The sequence below is a fragment of the Phyllobates terribilis genome, unplaced genomic scaffold, assembly GCF_046119375.1.
Source record: "Phyllobates terribilis strain yellow unplaced genomic scaffold, ASM4611937v1 Scaffold_1__5_contigs__length_1240528914, whole genome shotgun sequence".
In the NCBI taxonomy this organism is placed as follows: Eukaryota; Metazoa; Chordata; class Amphibia; order Anura; family Dendrobatidae; genus Phyllobates; species Phyllobates terribilis.
The window spans coordinates 616,709,412-616,726,380 of NW_027362761.1; the positions used below are offsets into that span (position 1 = coordinate 616,709,412).

The following is a 16,969-nucleotide window of genomic DNA, read 5'->3' on the forward strand; positions in this document are numbered from 1 at the left end:
TGGAGAGGTAACTGCTGGGACATTATACAGGACAGCACTGGAGGCTTCTGGGTGATGAGCGGAGAGGTGACTGCTGGGACATTATACAGGACAGCACTGGAGGATTCTAGGTGATGAGCGGAGAGGTGACTGCTGGGACATTATACAGCACAGCACTGGAGGATTCTGGGTGATGACCGGAGAGGTGACTGCTGGGACATTATACAGGACAGCACTGAAGGATTCTGGGTGATGACCGGAGAGGTGACTGCTGGGACATTATACAGGACAGCACTGGAGGATTCTCGGTGATGAGTGGAGAGGTGACTGCAGGGACATTATACAGGACTGCACTGGAGGATTCTGGGTGATGACCGGAGAGGTGACTGCTGGGACATTATACAGGACAGCACTGGAAGATTCTGGGTGATGAGCGGAGGGTTGACTGCTGGGACATTATACAGGACAGCACTGGAGGATTCTGGGTGATGAGTGGAGAGGTGACTGCTGGGACATTATACAGGACAGCACTGGAGGATTCTGGTTGATGACCGGAGAGGTGACTGCTGGGACATTATATAGGACGGCACTGTAGGATTCTGGGTGATGACCGGAGAGGTGACTGCTGGGACATTATACAGGACAGCACTGGAGGATTCTGGGTGATGAGCGGAGAGGTGACTGCTGGGACGTTATACAGGGCAGCACTGGAGGATTTTGGGTGATGAGCGGAGAGGTGACTGCTGGGACATTATACAGGACCGCACTAGAGGATTCTGGGTGATGAGTGGAGAGGTGGCTGCTGGGACATTATACAGGACGGCACAGGAGGATTCTGGGTGATGACCGGAGAGGTGACTGCTGGGACATTATACAGGACAGCACTGGAGGACTCTGGGTGATGAGCGGAGAGGTGACTGCTGGGACATTATACAGGACAGCACTGGAGGATTCTGGGTGATGACTGGAGAGGTGACTGCTGGGACATTATACAGGACAGCACTGGAGGATTCTGGGTGATGACTGGAGAGGTGACTGCTGGGATATTATACAGGACGGCACTGGAGGATTCTGGGTGATGACCGGAGAGGTGACTGCTGGGACATTATACAGGACAGCACTGGAGGATTCTGGGTGATGACCGGAGAGGTGACTGCTGGGACATTATACAGGACAGCACTGGAAGATTCTGGGTGATGAGCGGAGAGGTGACTGCTGGGACATTATACGGGACAGCACTGGAGGATTCTAGGTGATGAGCGGAGAGGTGACTGCTGGGACATTATACAGGACAGCACTGAAGGATTCTGGGTGATGACCGGAGACGTGACTGCTTGGACATTATACAGGACGGCACTGGAGGATTCTGGGTGATGAGCGGAGAGGTGACTGCTGGGACATTATATAGGACGGCACTGGAGGATTCTGGGTGATGAGCGGAGAGGTGACTGCTGGGACATTATACAGGACAGCACTGGAGGATTCTAGGTGATGAGCGGAGAGGTGACTGCTGGGACATTATACAGGACAGCACTGAAGGATTCTGGGTGATGACCAGAGAGGTGACTGCTTGGACATTATACAGGACAGCACTGGAGGATTCTGGGTGATGAGCGGAGAGGTGACTGCAGGGACATTATACAGTACAGCACTGGAGGATTCTGGGTGATGACCGGAGAGGTGACTGCTGGGACATTATACAGGACAGCACTGGAGGATTCTGGGTGATGAGCGGAGAGGTGGCTGCTGGGACATTATACAGGACAGCACTGGAGGGTTCTGGGTGATGAGTGGAGAGGTGACTGCTGGGACATTATACAGGACAGCACTGGAGGATTCTGGGTGATGAGCGGAGAGGTGACTGCTGGGACATTATACAGGACCGCACTGGAGGATTCTGGGTGATGAGTGGAGAGGTGGCTGCTGGGACATTATACAGGACGGCACTGGAGGATTCTGGGTGATGACCGGAGAGGTGACTGCTGGGACATTATACAGGACAGCACTGGAGGACTCTGGGTGATGAGCGGAGAGGTGACTGCTGGGACATTATACAGGACAGCACTGGAAGTTTCTGGGTGATGAGCGGAGAGGTGACTGCTGGGACATTATACAGGACGGCACTGGAGGATTCTGGGTGATGAGTGGAGAGGTGACTGCTGGGACATTATACAGGACAGCACTGGAGGATTCTGGGTGATGACTGGAGAGGTGACTGCTGGGACATTATACAGGGCAGCACTGGAGGATTCTGGGTGATGAGCGGAGAGGTGACTGCTGGGACATTATATAGGACGGCACTGGAGGATTCTGGGTGATGAGCGGAGAGGTGACTGCTGGGACATTATACAGGACAGCACTGGAGGATTCTAGGTGATGAGCGGAGAGGTGACTGCTGGGACATTATACAGGACAGCACTGAAGGATTCTGGGTGATGACCGGAGAGGTGACTGCTTGGACATTATACAGGACAGCACTGGAGGATTCTGGGTGATGAGCGGAGAGGTGACTGCAGGGACATTATACAGGACAGCACTGGAGGATTCTGGGTGATGACCGGAGAGGTGACTGCTGGGACATTATACAGGACAGCACTGGAGGATTCTGGGTGATGAGCGGAGAGGTGGCTGCTGGGACATTATACAGGACAGCACTGGAGGGTTCTGGGTGATGAGTGGAGAGGTGACTGCTGGGACATTATACAGGACAGCACTGGAGGATTCTGGGTGATGAGCGGAGAGGTGACTGCTGGGACATTATACAGGACCGCACTGGAGGATTCTGGGTGATGAGTGGAGAGGTGGCTGCTGGGACATTATACAGGACGGCACTGGAGGATTCTGGGTGATGACCGGAGAGGTGACTGCTGGGACATTATACAGGACAGCACTGGAGGACTCTGGGTGATGAGCGGAGAGGTGACTGCTGGGACATTATACAGGACAGCACTGGAAGATTCTGGGTGATGAGCGGAGAGGTGACTGCTGGGACATTATACAGGACGGCACTGGAGGATTCTGGGTGATAAGTGGAGAGGTGACTGCTGGGACATTATACAGGACAGCACTGGAGGATTCTGGGTGATGACTGGAGAGGTGACTGCTGGGACATTATACAGGGCAGCACTGGAGGATTCTGGGTGATGAGCGGAGAGGTGACTGCTGGGACATTATACAGGACAGCAGTGGAGGATTCTGGGTGATGAGCGGAGAGATGACTGCTGGGACATTATACAGGACAGCACTGGAGGATTCTGGATGATGAGCGGAGAGGTGACTGCTGGGACATTATACAGGACGGCAATGGAGGATTCTGGGTGATGACCGGAGAGGTGACTGCTGGGACATTATACAGGATGGCACTGGAGGAGTCTGGGTGATGAGCGGAGAGGTGACTGCTGGGACATTATACAGCACTGGAGGATTCTGGGTGATGAGGGGAGAGGTGACTGCTGGGACATTATATAGGACAGCACTGAAGGATTCTGGGTGATGACCGTAGAGGTGACTGCTGGGACATTATACAGGACAGCACTGGAGGATTCTGGGTGATGAGCGGAGAGGTGACTGCTGGGACATTATACAGGACAGCACTGGAGGGTTCTGGGTGATGACCGGAGAGGTGACTGCTGGGACATTATACAGGACAGCACTGGAGGATTCTGGGTGATGAGCGGAGAGGTGACTGCAGGGACATTATACAGGACCGCACTGGAGGATTCTGGGTGATGACCGGAGAGGTGACTGCTGGGACATTATACAGGACAGCACTGGAAGATTCTGGGTGATGAGCGGAGGGTTGACTGCTGGGACATTATACAGGACAGCACTGGAGGATTCTGGGTGATGACTGGAGAGGTAACTGCTGGGACATTATACAGGACAGCACTGGAGGATTCTGGGTGATGAGCGGAGAGGTGACTGCTGGACATTATACAGGACAGCACTGGAGGATTCTGGGTGATGAGCGGATAGGTGACTGCTGGGACATTATACAGGACAGCACTGGAGGATTCTGGGTGATGAGTGGAGAGGTGACTGCTGGGACATTATACAGGACAGCACTGGAGGATTCTGGGTAATGAGCGGAGAGGTGACTGCTGGGACATTATACAGGACAGCACTGGAGGATTCTGGGTAATGAGCGGAGAGGTGACTGCTGGGACATTATACAGGACAGCACTGGAGGATTCTGGGTGATGAGCGGAGAGGTGACTGCTGGACATTATACAGGACAGCACTGGAGGATTCTGGGTGATGAGCGGATAGGTGACTGCTGGGACATTATACAGGACAGCACTGGAGGATTCTGGGTGATGACCGGAGAGGTGACTGCTGGGACATTATATAGGACAGCACTGGAGGATTCTGGATGATGAGCGGAGAGGTGACTACTGGGACATTATACAGGACGGCACTGGAGGATTCTGGGTGATGACCGGAGAGGTGACTGCTGGGACATTATACAGGACAGCACTGGAGGATTCTGGGTGATGACCGGAGAGGTGACTGCTGGGACATTATACAGGACAGCACTGGAGGATTCTGGGTGATGAGCGGAGAGGTAACTTCACATTATACAGGACAGCACTGGAGGATTCTGGGGATGACTGGAGAGGTGACTGCTGGGACATTATACAGGACAGCACTGGAGGATTCTGGGTGATGAGCGGAGAGGTGACTGCTGGGACATTATACAGGACAGCACTGGAGGATTCTGGGTGATGAGCGGGGAGGTGATTGCTGGGACATTATACAGGACAGCACTGGAGGATTCTGGGTGATGACGGTGTCGTTGTTGTCAGGTTCCTATAAGGTGTCAGGATGTCGCTGTCTATCTCTCCATGGAGGAGTGGGAGTATCTAGAAGGACACCAGGATCGGTACCAGGAGGTGATGATGGAGGAGCTCCGGCCTCGGACATCACCAGGTGAGAGGAGACATCTGTATGTTCTCGGTGATGTGTTGGGGGCTCAGGTTGCTGCTTTTGGCTGTTGCATCCTTTATACCATCATGTGTAGTGTGCACAGGTCTCAGTGACGTGATGTCGGAGCTCCCTCAGCTCATCCTTTGTTCCTCTGTATGTGATTCCTGGCAGGAGACATTTGTCCGGCTGGTCCGGGTGCGGCAGTCACAGGTTTTCCATGTGTGTCCGGACTCTTATCTATCACGGACTGACCCCTGCGGCTCGTACAATCTGTCCAACTGTCATGGTTGTGTCGCCACGAAGATCGTCACGATTGTACAGCCTGACTTCTCGCAGCTGAGTTTTTGGTGTTTTGTGCTTTTCGGCAGTGAGGGAGTTAACTCTCTCTCTCTGTGCTAGACAAGGTCCAGCCTCGCCCAGCTGCAATCACTTCTGCAGTAGTGAGATTCCTTCATATGTCTGCTGATCTGTTAGGGAAGTTGTCGGTGAAAGCATTTCATGCAGACTAACAGAGCGGATCGTGGTATTTGGAGTTTCAGAGCTAAGTGTATTTGGAGTGGTTTTTCCCTTCCTCGCTTTATCATTTATCTCCTTTCCCGTTGGTGTTCCCTCTGTTGTTGTGAGTAGTTTTTGTATGCAAGGTGGTTTTGGTTTTACCCTTGTACTGTCTCGTTCGTCTAAGTACTGAGTATTGGCATATTATTACCTGTCCCCTTTTGTTGTGATCGGGGTCCTTCTCAGGACTAGATTACTTAGGTGCAGGGATCCTCAGGAGGTAGGGGTTACGCTGGCGGCCTGGACCTCTGTACCTTTAACAGTACCTCCAGGTAGAGGGATTAGTCAGGGCCCCAGCTTAGGGTCAGCTTAGGCCCCCTACCTCCAGTACACAGAGACAGCGTGACATTTTCACCGACCACTTAGATTTTCTCCAGCTACCATGGATCCAGTAGCCGGTCTAGCTCGGCAGTTGCAGAGTTTGTCCATGGAGCTGGCGGACGTTAGGTCCAAGGTTTTGTATCCCCAGGAGCAAGCCGGACCAGAACCTAAAGTAGCTCTCCCTGACAGGTTTACTGGGGGCGGGACAAGTTTTTTGTTTTCCGGGAGGCATGCAAGTTGTACTTTCGGCTGCGGCCTCGGTCATCGGGGAGTGAAGAACAAAGGGTGGGAATTGTCATCTCGCTCCTACAAGGGGACCCACAATCTTGGGCGTTCTCTCTTCCCCCGGGCTCCCCGGCTCTCCAGACAGTGGATAGGTTTTTTGCTGCTCTGGGTCTTGTATATGATGACCCGGATCGGATCTCTCTTGCTGAATCTAAGTTACGTAGGATCCAGCTGGGAGATCGTCCGGCGGAGGAATTCTGTTCGGAGTTCCGTAGGTGGGCCACTGACACCCAGTGGAATGACCCGGCTCTTAGGAGCCAGTTTTGTCAAGGTTTATCCGACAAATTAAAGGATGTGTTGGCACAGTATGACTCTCCCGCGTCCCTGGAAGCCGCTATGACCCTTGCTATTCGCATTGACAGACGGCTTCGGGAGAGGTGCGGGATAACTCCACCCCCTGTGATGACTCCAACTCCTACAAGGTCCCCTCATATGGTGGTTCCCCTGGTCAGTCCAGAGGAGCCTATGCAATTAGGAGGGACATCATTTCGGGGGAGGGGACCGGTGGCACACTACAAGACTGGAAGGTGTTTCTTCTGCGGGAGAAAGGGACATTTTATTGGGGGGTGTCCATCCCGTCCTTTGCAGAGTAAAGAGTCGTCGGAAAACTTTTAATCCCAGGTTGTGTGGTGGACGGCAATCTGGGAGTAGGTATTTCGTCCCTAGGGTCATCTCAGTTTCTCGTACCGGCGGAGGTGGTGGTGGGTACGAGAACTGAGAAGATATCTGTTCTTTTAGATAGTGGGGCCGGGGCTAATCTGGTGGACGCTCGGTTTGCCCGGGTTCAAGGTATGCATTTGAGTGAGTTGGCTAAACCCATCCCCATATTCTCGATCGATGCCAGGCCCCTCGGTCAGGGAAGTTTTTTGCGTGTTGTGCATAACGTAAAACTTCAAGTGGGGGCGATACATAAAGAACTGTTGTCTTGCTACGTGTTGGAGGGTCTTCCCACTCCTATAGTGTTGGGCCTTCCTTGGTTAACTAAGCATAACCCGGTTATTAATTGGCAATCCAGAGAGATAAGCCAGTGGAGTAATTTCTGTAATAAAAACTGCATGAATACGGTCGTCGGTGCTGTCACTCCTAGGGTCTTACCTCCATTTTTGGTGGACTTTGAGGATGTATTCTCGGAGAAAGGGTGTCAGGAACTACCTCCTCATCGCGAGTATGACTGTTCTGTAAAACTGCTCCCTGAGGCCAAGTTACCTAAATCTAGGTTGTATAACCTTTCTGGTCCTGAGAGGCAGGCCATGAAGGATTATATTTCTGAAAGTCTGGCTAAGGGGCATATTAGACCTTCATCTTCCCCGATGGCCGCGGGGTTCTTCTTTGTGAAGAAGAAGGATGGAGGCCTACGCCCTTGCCTGGATTTCCGTGAACTTAATCGGATTACGGTCCGAGATCCGTACCCGCTCCCACTTATTCCCGATCTCTTTAATCAGATCGTGGGCGCCAAATGGTTCTCTAAGTTGGATCTCAGGGGGGCGTGCAATCTGATTAGAATGAAGGAGGGGGATGAGTGGAAGACGGCGTTTAACACTCCGGAGGGGCATTATGAGAACCTTGTCATGCCATTCGGTCTGACTAATTCCCCGGCGGTGTTCCAACACTTTGTTAATGACATTTTTCGCCGCCTGGTTGGACAGTTTGTTGTCATATATCTGGATGATATCTTAATTTACTCGCCTGATCTGGTGTCTCATCAGGAGCACGTTAGGCAGGTGTTACAGATCTTGCGGGATAAACTGTATGCTAAATGGGAAAAGTGTGTTTTCGCCGTACAGGAACCCCAGTTTTTAGGTTTCCTGGTTTCAGCGTCTGGTTTTCGTATGGACCCTGGGAAAGTGCGGGCAGTTCTTGAGTGGGATCTGCCTGAGAATCTTAAGGCACTACAACGTTTCCTGGGGTTTGCTAATTATTACCGGAAGTTCATTCGTAATTTCTCGTCCATGGTTAAACCTCTCACTGACATGACAAAAAAGGGGACGGATTTTTCTAGGTGGTCTGACAAGGCTTGTCAAGCTTTCTCCTCCTTGAAAAAATGTTTTGCCTCGGCACCCATACTCATTCAACCTGATGCGTCACAGCCATTCATTGTAGAGGTAGACGCTTCCGAGGTAGGGGTGGGAGCAGTGTTGTCACAAGGTTCGTCCCCTGGTAAGTGGCATCCGTGCGCCTTTTTCTCTAAAAAATTGTCGTCCGCCGAGAGGAATTACGATGTCGGCAATAGGGAACTCTTGGCCATTAAGTTAGCTTTTGAGGAGTGGCGCCATTTTTTGGAGGGGGCAGTCCATCCGGTCACCGTCATCACCGATCACAAGAACCTGCTTTATATGGAGTCCGCAAAATGTCTGAATCCCAGACAAGCCAGGTGGTCGTTGTTTTTTACCAGGTTTAATTTTGTCGTTACGTTTCGTCCTGGGTCAAAAAATGTGAAGGCGGATGCCTTATCTCGTAGTTTCCCTGGGGCCGGGAATACGGATGACCCGGTTCCTATCCTTCAAGAGGGGGTGGTGGTGTCGGCAGTATGCTCTGAGCTTGAGGAGGAGGTATTGGAGGCTCAGGGGGATGCCCCTGTTGGACCTCCAGGGAGACTGTTTGTTCCAGATCAGCTACGACAAAAGGTGATCGAGGCACACCATAACTCAGCTTTAGCAGGACACCCAGGGAGTAAAGCAACTGTGGATCTCCTCTCGCGTCGGTTTTGGTGGCCTAACTTACATAAGGAGGTGGTAACTTTTGTTGCGTCCTGTGGGATTTGTGCGCGCTCTAAGACCCCACATACCCGTCCGTCTGGGGTCTTCTTACCTTTGAAGATCCTGAAGCATCCTTGGACTCATCTGTCTATGGACTTTATTACGGACCTCCCGCCGTCTTCGGGTAAAACTGTCATTCTCGTGGTAGTAGACAGGTTCAGCAAGATGGCACATTTTATCGCTCTTCCTTCTCTTCCTAATGCTAAAACTCTTGCGCAGGTGTTCATTGGGGAGATTGTGAGGCTTCACGGGGTACCCGCCGATGTGATGTCGGATCGGGGGTCTCAGTTTGTGTCCAAGTTCTGGAAGGCATTTTGTACTCGGCGGGGGATGCATTTGTCGTTCTCATCGGCTTTTCATCCCCAGACCAATGGTCAGACGGAACGTCTGAACCAGAGTTTGGAGACATATCTCCGGTGTTTTGTGTCAGAGAACCAGGAGGACTGGGCTTCTTTCTTACCTCTGGCGGAGTTTGCTCTTAATAATAGGCGGAGCGAGTCCACTGGTAAGTCCCCGTTTTTTGGGGCATATGCTTTCCCCCCCCCTAGTTTTGTACTTTCAGTAGAGGGGGCTCTTCGGGGGTTCCTGAGGAGGAATGATTTTCGTCATCACTCCCTTCTGTATGGAGAGGGGTACTGAATAATCTGAGTACTATGGGGAACCGTTACAAACGTATGGCTGACAGGAGGAGAGTGTCTGGTCCGGACCTAAGTGTGAACGATCTGGTATGGTTGTCTACTAAGAATATAAAACTTAAGGTTCCTTCCTGGAAACTGGGTCCCAGGTTCAGTTCTATAATTAATCCGGTGGCATTCCGTCTTGATCTCCCCCCTACGTTTAAAATTCACAACGTGTTCCACAGATCGTTGCTTAAGAGGTATGTGGCGCCGGTGATACCGTCACCTTTACCTCCGCCTCCAGTGGTGGTCAATGGTAACTTGGAGTTCCAGGTATCGAAGGTCATCGATTCACGCTTTAATCGTCGGTCCCTTCAGTACCTGGTTCATTGGAAGGGGTATGGTCCTGAGGAGAGGATGTGGGTTCCTGCGTCAGATATTAACGCAGACCGGTTAATTCGGGCCTTCCACACGACTCACCCGGATAAACCTGGCCCTGAGGGTCCGGAGGCCCCTCGTAGAAGGGGGGGTACTGTCATGGATGTGTCGCCACGAAGATCGTCACGATTGCACAGCCTGACTTCTCGCAGCTGAGTTTTTGGTGTTTTGTGCTTTTCGGCAGTGAGGGAGTTAACTCTCTCTCTCTGTGCTAGACAAGGTCCAGCCTCGCCCAGCTGCAATCAATTCTGCAGTAGTGGGACTCCTTCATATGTCTGCTGATCTGTTAGGGAAGTTGTCGGTGAAAGCATTTCATGCAGACTAACAGAGCGGATCGTGGTATTTGGAGTTTCAGAGCTAAGTGTATTTGGAGTGGTTTTTCCCTTCCTCGCTTTATCATTTATCTCCTTTCCCGTTGGTGTTCCCTCTGTTGTTGCTGTGTAGTTTTTGTATGCAAGGTGGTTTTGGTTTTACCCTTGTACTGTCTCGTTCGTCTAAGTACTGAGTGTTGGCATATTATTACCTGTACCCTTTTGTTGCGATCGGGGTCCTTCTCAGGACTAGATTACTTAGGTGCAGGGATCCTCAGGAGGTAGGGGTTACGCTGGCGGCCTGGACCTCTGTACCTTTAACAGTACCTCCAGGTAGAGGGATTAGTCAGGGCCCCAGCTTAGGGTCAGCTTAGGCCCCCTACCTCCAGTACACAGAGACAGCGTGACACCAACATTATAACCTATTTCCATGTTTCCATGTGTGATGAGCACGGAACAAGACAATCATGGGGGAAGCAATTCTGTAGGATAGGGGACATTGGAGTTTGCAATTCTGAAAGTTTGCTAAATTTTGCCATGAAATTGATTCAGCATGACAAAAATGCAATGTGTGCACATGTCCAAAGGCAACTATGAAAATTTCTAAAAAATCCTCCTAGAACAATCAAAACTTTCTATGAGGTTAATCAGAATCCCTGGTAAGGATGGCAGCCGTGCACTGACTACTATCTGATTGTGAGTTTTAACACAACCACATCCCCAATCATAAGAGGGTGCCAACACTTATGCAGCCACATTATTTTACTTTTGTTATTTTTATTTTTCCCCCTTCAAAATGATTTAAATTTGTTTCCCGATGGATTTGTACAGATTATGCACAACGTCAATGGTGGGAAAAGTTCTGAAATGAATCTTCTTGTAGGATTTTTCTACATAACAAAAACTTGTCATTTTAACAGGGATGTGTAGACTTTTCATATGCACTGTACATGTAGAGCTTTCTCCAACTGCTTAGTAATTTCTTACAGCTGGCGGAGATGAAAGCTGAAGTAGTCGTTATCATAACTACAGCAGTATTTTCTAGTAAGCAGGCCAGTCATCTTCCCAAAGTGACACCCTGGTATTTTTTTTTATCAGGGTGAGCTTTATATATGCAAATAGCCTCTTCAGAGATGAACTCTAACGCCTCCTATTGGAATTAACCATCCCCAAAAAATCACTATTGACCCTTTAACGAGCCTTAACACATGACCTAGGATAAGAGTCAAACCAGACACTTTATTTGCAAACATGTTTCAGAGTATTTACCTCTCATCAGTGCAAAGCAATAGGTTTGATCGGGTTGGATGAGCTTAAAGGGGAACCTCTGGTGCATTTGGACTCTATCCAGAATGGTATTGGTGCCTAATATTGACTTCATACTCATTAATTTGCTCAAACTGCATATGTGTCACCGATTGTTCTGAATAACTACTTTGGTTTGAAAAAAAGCCTCCACAAAATCCATTTTTAGTCTTAACCAAAAATTCTGAGGGAAACAAAATCTTTTTTCTGAGTTATAAAGTAGAAGATGAAGAAATCATGAAACATTCTTCAGAAGAAACCATCACAATGTAGACGTTCACAGAACAAATAATCTAACATATTATTGCCCTAATCATGAGGAACCTTCTCCTGATCACTATTTTATTGCCCTAATCATGAGGAACCTTCTTCTGATCACTATTTTATTGCCCTAATCATGAGGAACCTTCTCCTGATCACTATTTTATTGCCCTAATCATGAGGAACCTTCTCCTGATCACTATTTTATTGCCCTAATCATGAGGAACCTTCTCCTGATCACTATTTTATTGCCCTAATCATGAGGAACCTTCTCCTGATCACTATTTTATTGCCCTAATCATGAGGAACCTTCTCCTGATCACTATTTTATTGCCCTAATCATGAGGAACCTTCTCCTGATCACTATTTTATTGCCCTAATCATGAGGAACCTTCTCCTGATCACTATTTTATTGCCCTAATCATGAGGAACCTTCTCCTGATCACTATTTTATTGCCCTAATCACGAGGAACCTTCTCCTGATCACTATAAGATCGTTACCACACACACTAGTAAAAAGTTTCCATTGTGAAGAAGACTTGACAAGAATTTTAGTTTTTTTTTATACACTGAATAATTTACACTGAGGAGAAGCCATACTCTTGTTCACAATATAGGAAAAGCTTTACGCACAATGGTATCCAGTGCCAATCATGTCTTCTCCAATAGACTATAGACCACCTCCACGCAGAAGGTGGATACCACAAAATAGAAACATAGGATTAATGGTGTTGACAAAGGTATATGATATATAGGAAAATAATCATCAAGTATTGTATTCTGTCACTGTGTGGTTGTGTCTCACAGATGGATCCAGAAGAAGTTCAGAGAGATGTCCCCGTCCTCTGTATCCCCAGGACTGTCCAGAGGAGAATCACAACATCCCAGAGAGTCATCAGGTAGACGGCCCTGAGCCCCTTGTCTGTATAGAGGAGATCGGACAGTTTGTTGATTCCTTCTCTTGATATCTTTGATTTTCTCATCTGTCTGGTGTATTATACTGAATGTTACATATGGTATATCAGGGGGAAGATCTGGTGACTATTAAAGCAGAAGCTGAAATAGAAGAAGAAGAGAGGACGAGGGGCAGTAAATCGTACATGAGTGATGAGAAGGAGGAGATTCCAGTAGATGATACCACAGGTACCTAATACACCTGGGAAGTAAATACAGAAGTTTTACTTTTTAGAGCTATAGGAAAGTAAAGTATTGCGTTACACACTGAAGGATATAAGGGAGCAGCACGGTTCTCCTTTGGTCTCATCTGACCAGAGCTCCTTCTTCCACATCCTCGCTGTGACACCTACATGGCTTCTTGCAAACTGCAAACAAGACTTCTTGTGGCTTGCTTTCAAAAATTGCTTTTTTTCTTGTTATTCTTCCATGAAGGGCAGATTTGTGGAGTGCACGACTAATAGTCGTCCTGTGTACAGAATCTCCCCCCTGAGCTGTGGATCTCTGCCGCTCTGCCAGAGTGTGCATAGGCCTCTTGGCTCCTTCTCTAATTAGGGCTCTCCTTGCTTGGGATGTCCGGTTAGGTGGACCGCCATGTCTTGGTAGGTTTGCCGTTGTGCCATTTTTAGATGATGGATTGAACAGTGCTCCGTGAGATGTTCAGAGCTTAGGCCAGAGGTCTCAAACATGCGGCCCGCAGGCACAGACCCCTTGACGATCCTGACCTGGTCCAGGAGGAGCCACCGACAGCAGCGCTGCATTGACGCGCAGAGACCGTCTCTCTGCACAGCATTTCCAGTGCTGGCCGCCGGCCAATCAGAGGCCAGCAGCTGACATCTGCGTCCCAGCGCAGCGGTGTATGACGTCACTGCCATGCGCAGATGTCAGCTGCTGGCCTCTGATTGGCCGGCGGCTACCATTGGAAATGCTGGGCAGAGAGCCGGTCTCTGCGCGTCAATGCAGCGCTGCTGTCAGCGGCTCCTCCTGGACCTGGCCGGGATGGTCAAGGGGTCTGTGCCTGCGGGCCGCATGTGCACAAAGGACGCTGAGGGAACGGAGGACAGGTGAGAGGACAATTTTACAATAGGGGGACCTGGATGGGGCATTACTACCGGATGGGGGACATAACTACAAGACGAGGACCAGGATGGGGCACATTACTGCAAGATGGGGACCACTATGATGGGGCATATTACTACAAGATGGGAACCACCAGGATGGGGCACATTACTGCAAGATAGGGACCACCAAGATGGGGCATATTACTGCAAGATGGGGTCCACCAGGATGGGGCATATTACTGCAAGATGGGGACCACCAGGATGGGGCACATTACTACCAATTGGGGACCACCAGGATGGGGCACATTACTGCAAGATGGGGACCACCAGGATGGGGCACATTACTGCAAGATGGGGACCACCAGGATGGGGCACATTACTGCAAGATGGGGACCACCAGGATGGGGCATATTACTGCAAGATGGGGACCACCAGGATGGGGCACATTACTGCAAGATGGTGACCACCAGGATGGGGCACATTACTGCAAGATGGGGACCACTATGATGGGGCATATTACTACAAGATGGGAACCACCAGGATGGGGCACATTACTGCAAGATGGGGACCACCAAGATGGGGAATATTACTGCAAGATGGGGACCACCAGGATGGGGCATATTACTGCAAGATGGGGACCACCAGGATGGGGCACATTACTACAAGATGGGGACCACCAGGATGGGGCACATTACTGCAAGATGGGGACCACCAGAATGGGGCACATTACTGCAAGAAGAGGACCACCAGGATGGGGCACATTACTGCAAGATGGGGACCACCAGGATGGGGCATATTACTGCAAGATGGGGACCACCAGGATGGGGCACATTACTACAATATGGGGACCAGGATGGGGCACATTACTACAAGATAACGACCACCAGGATGGGGCACATTACTGCAAGATGGGGACCACCAGGATGGGGCATATTACTGCAAGATGGGGACCTCCAGGATGGGGCACATTACTGCAAGATGGGGACCACCAGGATGGGGCATATTACTGCAAGATGGGGACCACCAGGATGGGGCACATTACGGCAAGATGGGGACCACCAGAATGGGGCATATTACTACAAGAAGGGGACCACCAGGATGGGGCACATTACTACAAGATGGGGACGACCAGGATGGGGCACATTTCTGCAAGATGGGGACCACCAGAATGGGGCACATTACTACAAGTTGGGGACCACCAGGATGGGGCATATTACTGCAAGATGGAGACCACCAGGATGGGGCACATTACGGCAAGATGGGGACCACCAGAATGGGGCATATTACTACAAGAAGGGGACCACCAGGATGGGGCACATTACTACAAGATGGGGACGACCAGGATGGGGCACATTTCTGCAAGATGGGGACCACCAGAATGGGGCACATTACTACAAGTTGGGGACCACCAGGATGGGGCATATTACTGCAAGATGAGGACCACCAGGATGGGGCACATTGCTGCAAGACAAGGACCAGGATGGGGCATATTACTACAAGATGGGGACCACCAGGATGGGGCATATTACTACAAGATGGGGACCACCAGAATGTGGCACATTACTACAAGATGGGGACCACCAGCATGGGGCACATTACTACAAGATGGGGACCACCAGAATGGGGCACATTACTACAAGATGGGGACCACCAGAATGGGGCACATTACAACAAGATGGGGACCACCAGGATTGGGCACATTACTACAAGATTGGGACCACCAGGATGGGGCATATTACTACAGGGTGGGGACCAGTATAGGGCACATTACTGCAAGATTGGGACCACCAGGATGGGGCACATTACTACAAGATGGGAACCACCAGGATGGGGCACATTACTACAAGATGGAGACCACCAGGTTGGGGCACATTACTACAAGATGGGGACCACCAGGATGGGGCACATTACTACAAGATGGGGACCACCAGGATGGGGCACATTACTACAAGATTGAGACCAACAGGATGGGGCACATTACTACAAGATTGAGACCACCAGGATGGGGCACATTGCTACAAGATTGAGACCACCAGGATGGGGCACTTTACTACAAGATTGAGACCACCAGGATGGGGCACATTACTACAAGATTGAGACCACCAGGATGGGGCACATTACTAGATGTTTGCCAGAATCACTATATGGTGCTAATTGTAAAACAATATTACTGTATGTGGCCAATTGGAGGAAACAAAATTGTAAAAATTTAAAAAAAAAAGTAAAATAAAGCATGGAAAAAATATTTAGCCACTAAAAATGCTGTTTTATATCTAAACTAAACACAAAAAGTTCACGTTTATTATCGCCACATCCGTAACGACCCAAGCTATAAATAAAATAAACACAGCAAAAATGTTCAGACGGTGTATACCCAAAAAAAATGGTATCACTAAAATTGTCACGTTGACCTGTAAAGAATGCGGCCCCCCAAATTCTAATTTTTTCCATGTGCGGCCCATATACCCAGCCGAGTTTGAGACCCCTGGCTTAGGCTATATATTTTTTATAACCTAACACTGTTTTACTCTTCTCCACAACTTTATGCCTGACCTGTCTGGTGGGTTTCTTGGTTTTCAGCTTTATCCCTGACCTGTCTGGTGTGCTCCTTGGTTTTCATGTTGCTGTTTGATTCCTGATGTTCTCACACAAACCTCTGAGCCCTTCAGAGGACAGTTGTAGTTATACTGAGAATAAAGTACTCACAGAGGGACTCGGTTTACTAATTATGTGACTTCTGGAGGCTTTTGGTCACTCAGGATTTCATTTAGAGACATCAGCCTACAGGGGACTGAATACAAGTGAACGTCACCATTTTCAGATTTTTAAAATAATTAGAAAACCCTGTATCATTTCCTTTACACTTCACAAATACTTGCTACTTTGTGTTGGTATGAAAAAAAATACCAATAAAATACATTTAGGTTTGTGGGTATAACGTGAAAAACTTTATGGAGTATGAGTACTTTTTCAAGGCACTGAAAATCACATAATGGACAAAATAAAGTTATTTATAACGCCTTATATACACACAGGACCGCTGATTCTGAAAAGTTGCTTGATAGCACAGTTACACTTTTAACCATTAAATGTTATTGGTTTTGAAAGGAGTGGTTTTAGCTTGAAAAAATAAAACTGCACCAAACGTGTTTTGCTCGGTCTAATAGGAATGTTATCTCTAATGTTAAATTCCCTTTTCC

The 16,969-nt window shown here is 49.2% G+C and overlaps 2 protein-coding genes across 2 annotated transcripts in view; one reads left to right on the forward strand and one right to left on the reverse strand.

Moving 5' to 3' along the window:
* LOC141272882 (uncharacterized) overlaps nucleotides 1-16,969 on the reverse strand; it is a 556,358-nt gene that overhangs the window by 252,465 nt on the left and 286,924 nt on the right. The window lies entirely within an intron of this gene.
* The window catches only part of LOC141272961 (uncharacterized), a 73,918-nt gene that overhangs the window by 55,397 nt on the left and 1,552 nt on the right, over nucleotides 1-16,969 (forward strand). Inside the window, exons 4-6 of the mRNA XM_073684198.1 lie at nucleotides 4,785-4,908; nucleotides 12,562-12,653; nucleotides 12,780-12,897. Coding sequence (XP_073540299.1) covers nucleotides 4,785-4,908; nucleotides 12,562-12,653; nucleotides 12,780-12,897 — 334 coding nt within the window. The remainder of the gene's footprint in view (nucleotides 1-4,784; nucleotides 4,909-12,561; nucleotides 12,654-12,779; nucleotides 12,898-16,969) is intronic.